Genomic DNA, 13,142 nt, shown 5'->3' with positions numbered 1-13,142 from the left:
CCATTGCAGTACAATCCCCTACAGTTGCTGTAGCCCATCTCCTATTTCAAGTTTTTTGTTAGCTAGAGTTGATAGTTTCCACGAAGTTCGTTCATTCTCCATATGAAAGTGGTTAAGGTTTTTCTGCACTGTATAGAGGGCCCCCTACCACTAAGGGAAAACGAAAGTCATTTAGTTTACTGAAAAAAGAAGTCTCTCATAATCTCGTATTTTATGCTAATCACAATGGCTAGCTATCTTTCTTCAAGTGAGAAATCAGATAGAGAAACCATCCCCCCAAAGGGTGTTGTTGCCCTCGTTGAACCTACTTGGATCTAAACTACAATTCAGATTTAAGTTTTATTGAAATCAGATTTCTTTTTCATGCTATTTGTGCTTAGACCTTACTTTTTCCCTTTTTTTCTTCCGGTCCAATATTTGTTCTCAAAGGGCTTCATTTCCGTGTAGAAGCAAACTCTCTCAATTTATGTTCGTTTCCATATAGAAGCAAATTCTCCAAATTTATGATCTTCTAGAACTTCAACACTATATTTTTCAAGTCCTTTTGCACGGCACCAACGTTGTGCTTATTCTTCTTTTTAAACAGATTTTTTTACGCAACATTAGTTTTTCAGACTACTGTTCAAATCTCTTTTCAGTTTCTTCCTAAGGAAAATGGTTAGATCGATCATGATTAAATGAGGAAGATTTGATCCTGAGAGAATGGTTGTCAAAGACTCAAAAGACGTAGCATATTTCTCGATCACTGATCACAATCAATCATTTTTACCCCCACTGTCTTATGAGACGGAGACTATGTTAGATCAAACACCAAGAAACATGAAAAATAAAGATACAATAGATCTTCACGACACAGAGATTTAACGAGGTTCACACACCAGGGTGGTGTGCTACGTCCTTGGGCGAAGAAGAAGATGTTTCACTATGCAGAAGAGATATTACACCAAAGCAGCGGCGAGAAAACTAGCCCTGAAACCCTTGCTCGAAAAACCCCAAAAATAGGATGATTTTCTTAACAAGCAACAGTACATTATATATATTCCAAGTTGCAGGTCCACCCATCGGGTCGCGGTTGATCCGGTCGAACCATACTACAGGGGCGTAGCCCCCTCACCCCCTTACGAAATCAGTGATGGGCTTTGGGCTTAGGTCTATCGGCCCAACCCCTCTGTTTCCATCACAGATCTTAGAAAACTTCTCATTCGGGTCATTGACAAAATATGTCAGATCAGGTCAATCTTCAGAACGGGTAAAGAATTCCAGACAAACTTGACAGACTATTATACTTAGACTTTTCCTTTGTGGGATAGGTCAACAATTCCAGATGTCTTCTTTTGTTTTAAGGATAATCACTTCTCGTATGGTGAATGCTAGGTTCCACCACAAGAAAGGACTTTTGGAAGTGGATTGTGAGGTCCCCGTGATTGACGGAAAAGAAGGTAATAAAAAGGAGGCTAGAATTCGAGACCTCCTAATGAGTGTAGAGTTAGTGCACTCTAACTTCACCAACTGCGCTAGACTATTGTCGTCACTGAAAGGGTTTTTGACTACGTAAGAGATCTCTCAGTGTTCAAACTATAAGCTGATGCATTTGCTTTTAGCATATTTTTCTTAATGATATTCCTCCTCTCATCCTACTTGGTCATCTCCCTCTCCCACTCTCCTGGATTTCTCTATCTCATCATTTCCTTGTTACCAAATGAGTTACTCTTTCAGGGACCCCTTCCCTGAATTGATGAACACCACCCTCTTCTTCCTTCTCATCCTCCTCCTCTTCATTGCCATAATCCAAGAAGCCAAATCAGTAGACCCAAAATTCGAAGCTTGCGAACCTAGGAGCTGCGGCCATGGTCCAATTGTAAGTTATCCTTTCTGGATTCCTCTATCGCAGCATAACTACTGCGGCCACCCAGACTACGAGGTAACCTGTTTGGAGAACCAAAACCAACCAGCCCTTTTGATTTCTGAAGTCTATTACCTCTGATCAAAGACATCTCCTATGCTAACCATTCACTTCAGGTGGTGAACACCGAAGCAGAGTCGAATAGTTGCTCTGTGCCTCTGCAAAATTTCACCATCAAGAACACTCCTTTCGAGTTCGACCGCATACCCGTTAATCTCTTCTTCTTCTATAACTGCACAAGATCTGTCCTCTCGGGTTATCAATCCTTCCAGCTTAATTGTTCGAGCAGTGTTACTGGGAATCGCTCGTATGTCTTGTTTGAACACGATTTGGAATTGCCGGACCTGAATTATACTCTTCAGACCTGCAAGTCCACAGTGAGTGCGCCGGTATACACGAATGGTCTGAGTTTGGGAGATTTACAAGGGATGAACTACTCGAGTTTGATGAGTAGAGGGTTTCTGTTAGAATGGATTGAGAATAGTAATTGCAATCGATGCGAAGCAAGCGGTGGCCGCTGTGGATATTTCAACAAACAGTTCTTGTGCCTTTGCCCCAATGGATACCATGGCCAAATCTGCACAGGAATTAATGTCCCCTTCTCATATTCTCATTTCAGTATATTTATATTGGAAAGGGAAGAAAAAAAAAAAATCTTGAAAGGGTTGTTCTCAACAAAAAAATTATTTTTTTTCTCTCTTTTATTTATTTATTTATTTTATCACTGGTCAGATTGATTATTATTAACTAGCTTGATGACCGGCCTGGATCCCTCTAAAATGGAGAAAGAAGCTTGTAATACGTAATATTTGTCAGCACTGCATTTCCTATTTTTCAAACAAAATGTGGCAGTCCTCGGTCATGGCTTGAAGATATGTATAAATTACCATCATTTCTTCTCTAAATGACTTTGATTATCTATTTTATTATTATAATTTTTTTCTTACAGCTATTGTATCGAGCATTATATTTGCAATTATATTACTAGCAATTCTTATGAGGAGGAAATCATCACCGAAGGGATTGATTTCATTTTGGAAGAAAAGAACAAGAAACTCTCAAAATATTGAGGCTTTTCTAAGGAATTATGGATCCCTTGTACCCAAAAGATATAGTTATTGAGATATCAAGAAAATGACGAATTCACTAAAAGAAAATGTGGGTCAAGGTGGCTATGGTGGTGTATTCAAAGGGAAGTTACCTGATGGCCGTTTGGTTGCAATGAAAGTCCTAAATGACTCTGAAGGTGATGAAGAAGAATTTATCAATGAAGTTGCAAGCATTAGTAGGACTTCCCATATTAATATTGTCACTTTTCTGAGATTTTGTTTTGATGGCTCCAAAAGAGCACTTATCTATGAGTTCATGTCCAATGGATCTCTTGAGAAGTTCATCTATAACAAGAAATCAATAAAAACAAGCCCTCACCTCGGTTGGGACAAAGTACATCAAATTGCAATTGGCATTGCTAAGGGATTAGAGTATATACATAGTGGTTGTAATACTCGTATTCTACATGTTGACATAAAACCTCATAATATTCTTTTAAACGAGGACTTTTGTCCAAAGATATCTGACTTTGGTCTTGCTAAACTATGTCTTAGAAAATATCGTATCTTATCAGTGGCAAATGCTAGAGGGACAGTAGGATCTATTGCACCAGAAGTGTTCTCTCGAAACTTTGGAGGAGATTCACACAAGTCAGATGTCTATAGCTATGAAATGATGATACTAGAAATGGTTGGAGGACGAAGGAACATCGATGTGGGAGTTGATCACACTAGTGAGATTTATTTTCCCATTGGATCTATAAGCATATTGAACAAAGTGAGCAATTACAATTAAACATAGTTATTAGGGAAGAGGAAGAAGAAATAGCTAGGAAGATGATTTTTGTTGGTTTATGGTGCATACAATTGGATCCAGTAAAACGACCATCAATGAACAAAGTGGTGGATGTGTTAGAAGGAAACATTGGATCTTTACCAGTTCCCCCCAATCCTTTCTTGTCTTCTCCTTCATGATAACTAGTTTATTTTAGGATTATATGGGTGTTTCAATAAATTGTACTTTTATAAAGATGTTATGATTTTGTAGCGAGTTAATTCTCTGTAATATGAGAGAGGCATGAGGATGAACGAGTGTAACCCTATTTTCTATTGATAGTGAAGCAAATCTCATCTCACCGTGGACGTAGGCCATCTTGTCGAACCATGCAAATCGTTGTATTATTTTATGTGATATTATAACACAAACTTGCACTATTTGTACCAACGTAGTGGAATTTATTTAAGGGAGAGGGTTACCTAATTGGCAATGTGGGGACAAGGGGGCATAAACATAGGCATCATTTATGGTAGGATTTCTATTTTCATGGGGGTGGGGCCATCATTTTGCTTTTCACTATGTCTAGGGATAGAGATCAGGTTGCCTTCTATGCCTCTTTTTTCGCTTTATTTCATTATCAGGGTCCAATGTTCATTGAGTCCGCAAGGCTAGAAAATCTCTAGATACCAAACTTCTCCATGATTTGTGCTTTGTATGATCCCTCCTTCTTAGATGTGCTTGTTGGTGAAGCTTTGGCCATTCTCTTGGGTCTTCAGTCGCTAAGTGACATCTCCCCCCCTCCCCCCAAATAATCTTATGTGGAGGTTGATTTGGCTCCCCTTTGCCATCTCAAGTATCTTGGATGATATTTGGATATTAGAAACTCAATTCCTCAACTGTTCTTTTCTCTATGTTTTTAAGGAGGCAAATTATGTCGTCGATACCCAAGCCAGGAAGGCCCTCTCTATGGTAAGTAAGATAGTATATAATTGCTTACCACTCATTAGCTTATTGATATTTGTAATCAGAATGCCTTGTGCTCTTCTTGCCGGCCTTTGCAATAGATTTGTCTTTTACCAAAAAAGAAAAAAAACTTTCACCATCGTATCATTCTATCTAATTCTTCATTTATATCTCTAACCTCTATGTTTCTAACCAAACATTGATGTCTTACAATTCCAAAATTAATATATTATGATTTCTTTCTTTGATTAAAAAAAAAAAAAACCACTTTTCTCCCTGAGATGGCTTCACGTACAAGGCACGTTTCGTCCTTTTCTTATCTCCTTCCCCTGCCACAGGTTCTTCATTCCTTGAACCATACCCAAAAAAATAAAAAAATCAATCTTCAACCCACTTTTTCTACCAGGTCCCACTGCTCACTTTTCGCCACCTATCCCCTCCTCTCAACTGCCTTTCACCTTTGGGATCATTTTCTCACTCCGCCTGCGTGGAACCATTTGGCGCATCGTTTTTCTTCTTTAATTGGTGTCTCCAATGCATTCTCTTCTCTGGACTATATTGCGTTCTTCTGAGAATGCGTTTGTAGCTCAATGAGCGTTGTCAGTCATAGATCAGGCGTATGATGTTGGAGGTCATGTATTCAAATCTCCGTCCATTCCTCCTTATCTCCCCTCCCACTCTCCCCTTGCTTATGGCCCCCATTATATAGGCTCTAAAAGATGATCGGCAATCAATGAGCAAAGAAATACTATGTTCATTTTATTTTTATTGGAAGAAAGGATAGCGTTCTCTTGTCCATTTTAATTTTAAATTTTTTGATTTAGCCTATCAAAGGCCATGCATATAGGTCAGTAGGTAGGCAGCCATGGGGGCCGCCAGGAGGTGGTGCCCTAGTGGTGGCCCTAGGTGAGGGAGGAGTATAGAGTTTTGGGGGATGGGGGATGGGGAAGGGGAGGGGAAAGGGGGATGGGATGGGGGGGGTGTTTCGAGGGATGCAAGCCAAGCACCAAATGTGGTTAAAAGGACTGCAGATGAAAGGACTCTATCAAGTGATCAAAGCCCCCGAGCATGTTTCAACAAAACATATCAAATCTCCAGACCAAGTCTGGGATCATGACCCCTTTCTTGTTTCAGTCACTCACCAGTTACTATATTTTTTTTCTCCTTATGTCCCTTACATATTCTCTTATGTGAAATACGATCTTATCAAAAGTGAACTCCAAAAAAAAAAAAAAAAAAAAAAAAAATATGTGATCAAAACTTGACCTGCCATCTACATTGATCCGGTAGGAACTAACCACCCTGATTATGTTAAAAATGTGTCATATTTACTAATCGATAGAGCCTAGAATGTGCCTTCAGTTAACTCTCTCCCGTCAGCTTGCCTATTCCATCCAAGATCTTATCCATCCCCCTTACATGCATGCACTAGGCATGATGATTTTGTGTGCTGCCTTTTCCAAAAAAAAAGCTCTCACAGCCAAAGTCACCCTTAATTTAAGTTTTTCTTAGGAAAACTCCTAAAGGAGGGAATGGAGTGGGTGTCCCTTGTGTGGTGTTGAGAGGGAAACAAACTAGCATTATTTTTGTTTTGTTCTTTTTTGAATCTGGACAGTTGGATTTTTAGGTCTAAGGACTGAGCACCTTAGTAGTAATTCTCTCAAAGAAACCCCTCAATGTCTCACAACAGTAGAGTTTATTTAGACCTGATTTCATTGTTTTATTTTTATGTTCGATATTAGAGTAAGGAATGATTATATATTAGAGTCGATTTCAGAATTTCCCTAATCAATGACAAGCTCTAAGAATGTCGTTAGAGGTGGTATTGTCATGTCCAACGAAGACTTAGAGAAACCCCAATTAAGAGGAGTGATCTGATTCCAATTGACGGAGATTAAAGATCTAAGGCAAGCCTAAAATGACCATAGGAGTAGTGAAGAAAGACTTGCATAGTCTAGGATGTGTCCCAAATATGTGCGTAGATAGAATTAATTGGATCTTTCCTTTTATTTTCATTTCTCCTTTATTTTATGTTTATATTCACATAATCAACCCTATTAAGATGGGATAATATTGAGTTTGTTGTTATTGCTATTGTTACTTCCTACTTCATGTGCAATATGAGTAAAAACCTCTCTAAACCAACTCAGGTACTTGTTAATATCAATAATTGGGAAAAAGACCTGAATCTGCTATTCCGTAAGCCACTTGATGAGGATTTAGGGAAGCATGATGATAATATTTACCTCGGATTGAGTACCAAGAGTTGTTATCCTCTAACTCATGCATTATTGTCATCGCACTTTTTCTACAAGAACAGGAGAAGTTGGATGGGCATCTGTGATAAAAAAATTTAGTTCTTGGTATAGTCTCTCACAATACTGGTAAAATATCGTTTTGGATCGGATCAAATTGAAACGATACAGATAATCAATCCGAATCAATTAGGTATCGGCCTTAGCTGATGCAACACAATATAACCGATACAGTCGATACAATACCAATACTTATGATCATTATTAACAAGAATTTTGTTAACACAATTTTATCCCTAACAACAAAACTCTACTCTAATATATACAAATTCAACAATAATTATATGAACCATTATATAATACATGACGTGAAAACCCAATATCAATCGTATAACAAAAAAAAAAAAAATATCATAAATTGTGTCTAAAATTAATTCATGATTTGAAGTTGGGTAAGAAGCATACTCTGAATTTCCATTTCCGGTGGTAGGGTACGTATAGAAACAAATGCAACTATCACATCATTGATGGATTATAGAACGAATCTATCACAAGTGCAAGGGTTGTAGTAAATGTCTTATTACATGATATTTTTTTTCGTATGAGTTTTTACGCGATTAAAAGCGTTGTTCATTGTTGATCTTCGTTCCACATTGTTGTTATTATTATTATTGCTAATGATGGGTATCTAGATCTTCCGGCTGATTAGTCCAGCAAACCTATATTGACCTGAAAATCATATGGATAGAGTCATACCAAGGTTGAATGAGAACAATTCAAGTTTCACTGAAATAGTGAAGAGCACTAAACACCCAATATATGTGTGTGACCCAAGAAAATAAAAGTCGAACTCAAAACTAAACGGTACATTTCAACCTTGACAAGGGAAAGAAAGAAAAATTAAAATAACTCTCTTTAGATCATGGTTCTAAAAAACGAAATGGACGATGAGGGACAAAAATAGTGAGGGCAGCTGATGAGGGCTTTAGAGATGTGTTCATCAAACTTGGAATTTATATTTAATATTAATTTTATTTAATTTTTATGATAATTAATAGGTTATGATTGCCTCATATTTTCACCCAAAATATATTCAACCGGGGATACGATTGGATATTTTGTTCATATGATCGTTAGATCATGCGTTCTTTAAAATGTTCATTCCAAGACGGAGGTGTGAATACACATACAATGTGTAGATTGTATAGAATCCCATGAGAATCATGCATGTATTATTATCAGTTGACAAGTAAGAAGATTCTCATTTATACAATTCGATTGGTACCTTAACTTGAGATGTCATGTATTTTTCTGACTATAAATCATTATACCAGATACCAGATTCAAGGTGTTTGATCGTGAAATAAAGAATTGATTAAGATAAAATCCATTATCTTTTTTGAGGAATAAAGGAGAGGAAATGTCTAAGTATGATTGGATACATATCCAGACCTGATGACAGTTTTTAAAAGTATTTACACAATGGTTGCAAAACTAATATTATTTTATTCAAATTTTTACTAAGATATTTTTCGTCCAATCCTTGGATTGATACAAATGAAGGGTAATATTTTTTTTTTGACAGTTAGAGAAAATTTTTCTGTTATGATCCGACTCGTATTGAGATCTGATCAATATTGAATCTGTGCGATCCCAAGATCAATTCCAATATCTTAATCCTTGCTTTCTAATCTAGAAAAATTACAAAGTGTTCATAGACTGATGTCATTATAAATGAGGGATGCCATGACAATTTTAAATGTATAAATATCTTTTTCTTTTTCTCTTTTTTTTTCTTTTTTCTTTTTTTTTTGATAAAAATGCATGGATATATAAATAATAGTCAAAAAATGGGTCATACATTCAATTTCATACTTAGATTTAATTATTTAAGCTATTCATTTATTTTCAGAGAGCTCTCATTTTTTGTTAATTTTTCAAAACCTTATTTTTTCACTTAGCTAATGTAATTTGGCCGAAACTCGCCATTTGAACAGGAGACCTTGGGCTTATCTTTCACAAAAATTTTGAATTATTAGAAAATTTGGAGTAAATTACCTCCCATTTAAATTATATATATCTACCAAACTATGAAAAATAGAGTTTTCTGATACATGTGAGAGCTCAAAGTAGTGGTCAGAGTATTATAATCTTACCCCCCCAAAAAAAATTGAGAATATTATAAGCATGCATAATTGCATACGCATAAGGATGTATGCCCATACATAGGATGGTATTTAACATGGATACGGATACAAATACATAGAGATGAACCACTTACAAGCTTATCAATGCCAAATCGTTAAAATGAGGTTTTACCTTGAGTGGAATATGTAAGGTAATGTTTTGGTTAAAAAAAAAAAGTAAGCTAAAATATACCACCACTGGAAACATGGGACATGAGACCGTACCTAACAGCTATTCTAAACTGGGCAAAAATTAGTGGATCATGCCACCAACAACATTCTCCTGACCCAAGTCACCCAACTAGCTGGCATACCCACTCCGTCGGTTAGCAACTGCGATTTGTGTTAATCCTACGCAACCGTGCATCAGGAAAATGTGTGTGTGTTTCAGGAAAAAAAAGTGAGAGAGAGAATGATAATTCCAACCGAGGTTGCTTTCTGTGCCGGTACAAAATATCATGATTACAAAAGGTTGGTCCTGTGGTTGGTTGGTGATCTCCATGTATTATTGTCATACATGATTCAGCAGCAGCAGCAGCAGCCGCCAAAAGCCAGATTTCGATCAGCAAGCAAAGAATCGCGCGGACAACTTGCATCCTTGCACTACTCAACTGAGTCACTGGCCCAATTACTGAAACGAGTTACTTAGACCATGTAATTAATAAACAAAAAAAAAATTCCCCCCAGTCGGCTGAAGTCAAGTGTCTTTCAACCTCACGATCACGAATCAAAGTAACCCGTTACCCTTACCTTTCATACCTTGTTTATTACTACTACTACCGCAAGTCTTTTCCAGTCTTTTCATATTATTAGATCCTCAGATCTCTATACAGATCCACAACTTACCCAGTTCTCCTACTGCTCTCTTAATTTCTTGTCAGGTATCATTCTTCCCCTTTTTGTTTTCTCTGCTACTTCACGTACATTATCTCCATTTAGGGCTCTGCCATGAACCTCTCCTGCTCCGTGAGCGCATGACGGAAGTGGCAGCGGTGGCCATAGGGACAGTTATCTCCGGCCAGGACCATCCGGCAAACCTCCGTTTTATACCGAGGGTGGCGAATCACAGGGCGGAGCTCAGAGATGCCGTGTGCGAACTGGCAGTGATCCCCATAAGGACACGTGCCGGTCTCCTGCCATTTGTTGCACAACTCAGTCTTCAACATTCCTTGATTGAACGCTTCCAATTCGCTGGATCCCGCCACATACACACGTTGCTGTGCCACACACAAATACAAGGCGACTTGATCAAAATTATTCATAGAAGCACAAAATTTAGCACATATAGATGGGTCCAAAAAGGAAATCTTTCGTCCAGAACGGATTTTGTTAGGATACTGGGGCCGGGTATGAGTAAGAATGCAATCTGATGAGGGCCCTCCAAAGTCTTCATTAATTAATACTGATAAGGACAGAGCTTCAATATACTAAAATGAACACATTGATTATGGTTTCCAATACACATAAAACATTTCTGCCAGGGAAAAAAAATCTAAAACACATTGATCAAGAATAAGTGGATAACAAACAAATATCAACTATAGGACCAGCCATGCAAATGCTTTTTAACTACTCATTTCAATTTTATAGTGCTCACAGTGCAAGCTAAGAATGAAGCAGTAGACATTAGATAATGAAAATGGTAATTCTATCCAAAAAGAAATTAAATAATCTGAAACAAAATTGTTAAGGTCAGAATTGCTGATGATTATCATCTCTTTCAATGGATGTTTTAGGCCTCGAAAGGAAAGAAAAACGCCCTTCGTGAAGTGCACTGTGCACATAGCCACATGGACAAGGACATCTGTCTACGACCTAGTTTTTCCCTTATATTTTGGGTTAAAAATTAAAAGTATAACTGTATAAAACAGTGACACCATTATTTTTTTTTTTTAAGGAAAGAAAAGACAGTTACGTGCTCGCCACACGAAGTAACAGTGCAGGGCACTAATTTTGCTCTGTGCTTCATTCCCCCACCCCAAATTTGGACAAGTTTTTCAGTTTTTTTTTTTTTGAGTAAAAAATAGTCAATATTCTAAACAGGGTATAATTCTCATAATCTTGAGGGAAAAAAATACCAAAATTTATTTTTATATTGTTCGGTATGGTAGAAAAGATCTCGAAATTCTTCAGCTAAGAGTCTACGAAAAAGGTTGGGGATTTTTCCAATAAAAGATTTAACAAAAGATGACAAGACAGGTGGAAATTTTTAAGACGGAAAGAGGTAAGGGAGTTTTTCTACCGTTCCAGTGTCGACTGGACTAGCAACTCGAAGTCGGCTTGTGGCACTTGAAGCTCCATTGCTGCTCCCACTGGTTTGATTCAACTTCAGGTAGCCACTGGAACGAATTGAGATGCTCTTCGGCAACGAACCCCGATCCAAGCTTCTTCTCTCGAATGGATTATTGCCTATAACACTTGTTGGACTCTCATCCAGAAGTTCACTCGATACGCAACTGGTAGGTGTGTTATGGTCACCAAGACACAGACGACGGAAATCGTTGATGAGCGATGGAGAAGGAAAACTAGAGGGGATGAAGCGGTTCTGAAGGGAAGTTTGGGCTAAGAGTCTCAATCGGTTGTTCAAATCTCTGTTCTCAATTCGAAGTTCAGCGATCTCCTGCCGAAAGGCTTCAACTTCTTTCAGTGCCTCATGAAGATGACTGTAGCATAAACGGTACCGATCCAGCAGTTGATCGTACTCCAATGTGACACGAGCGAGGTAAAGGCGATTCTCTGTGGCTATTTCATTTTTATCTTCGTCGCAGGAGCAACCAGAGGGGCTTAGTGAAACGGAGTTCGAGACAGATGCTTTTGTAGGGAATGAAGACGAGCAGAGCGAGGTAAAGCCGATGCCCTCAGATTGGCGATTTTGCGAAGGGAGCCGCTGATCTTGCGATAGGGTCGAAGCGGAAGAACTGATGCCGTCATCGGTGGGAGATTTATCATTCTGCATTTCTTGATGAATATTGCTGAGCAGAAAACAAAGAAATCCTCAGTCATTTAGCAGCAAACATTTCGGATTCTTCTCGTTCTAATTTCCTTTGAAAACCTCAAGTGAACATGGATGACGGAAACTGTGCGAAATTATTATTTTTGCAATCGATAACCGTAACGACTATTGCATTGGAAAGTGCAGATATCATAAAGCTTCATGATCCAGATCTGATACTCCGAGAAGAAAAACGCTTAAGCAACAACTATCTTAACCAAAAAGCATTTCACGAAAGATCGTCATAAAGAATCGAAACTAACTTGAAAACAGATAAACAGAGATGACTCAGATCAAGAAAATTGAGAAGAAACCTAAAATTCAAAAGAAATCAACAACGAACAATAACATATTCAAGAAAAGAAAGCATGTGACTCTTGGCATTCGTACGTCGTCTTTGAAACTGCTAATATAATCGCATACTCCTAGTTAGAACTACTACTCGAAAGATTGTTACAAAATTTACTGGAACGGAAAGATCATACGAATTTAGTGAAAAGGCTTAAACGAAATCATCGATTGCTTCAAGAATTCAATTAAAGCCAAGAAGCTTAAATTCAAAGATCAAATGAAAATAGTGAATAAAAAGCTTAAACGAAATCATCGATCGCTTCAAGAACTGGAATGAATGCAAGAAGCTTACCTGCGTGCAACCGTGGCAGAGTAAGCTCTCTATGCTTGGGAAGAGGAGCAGAGAGAGAGAGAGTTGTAGGGGCAGCGGAGATCAGAAACGAAGGGGATGACCTCGTTTATATAGAGGTTTGAAGGCGAAGCATGCTCGCTTGCGGGGAGACCAGGGTCGGGTGATCTCAAACCGTAGTCCGACGTGGCAGGGATCGCAGGACCACCAAACCTACGTGGCTTGATAGTACGTCTAAATTACCGTTAATACCCATGATCTGTTATAACTCTGGAGCTTCACTAGGGGGTGTTCTCGTAATCTCAAAAAGTCAAGAAAGAGCTGTAAAAATCTTCGAATCGCAACGAAAAGCACGTCCGATGATTATACAGAGCAT

General features: G+C 38.1%; 1 protein-coding gene and 1 pseudogene across 1 annotated transcript; one reads left to right on the top strand and one right to left on the bottom strand.

The window, feature by feature from the left end:
• The first annotated feature begins 1,360 nt into the window (after positions 1 to 1,360).
• LOC122077914 lies at positions 1,361 to 3,927 on the top strand (annotated as a pseudogene).
• Positions 3,928 to 9,547: 5,620 nt separating this feature from the next.
• Positions 9,548 to 12,889, bottom strand: LOC122079129 (zinc finger CCCH domain-containing protein 15-like). Its single transcript, XM_042645382.1, has 3 exons — positions 12,770 to 12,889; positions 11,377 to 12,106; positions 9,548 to 10,351 (listed from the first exon to the last, which is right to left on the bottom strand). Exons 2-3 carry the CDS (start codon positions 12,088 to 12,090, stop codon positions 10,070 to 10,072), a joined length of 996 nt encoding a protein of 331 aa, XP_042501316.1. The 5' UTR covers positions 12,091 to 12,106; positions 12,770 to 12,889; the 3' UTR covers positions 9,548 to 10,069.
• Between the last annotated feature and the right edge of the window lie 253 nt (positions 12,890 to 13,142).

Source organism: Macadamia integrifolia, chromosome 5 (genome assembly GCF_013358625.1).
Source record: "Macadamia integrifolia cultivar HAES 741 chromosome 5, SCU_Mint_v3, whole genome shotgun sequence".
NCBI classification, from domain to species: domain Eukaryota; kingdom Viridiplantae; phylum Streptophyta; class Magnoliopsida; order Proteales; family Proteaceae; genus Macadamia; species Macadamia integrifolia.
The sequence above is the reverse complement of the archived record's forward strand: the minus strand, read 5'-3'. Positions and strand labels throughout refer to the sequence as shown.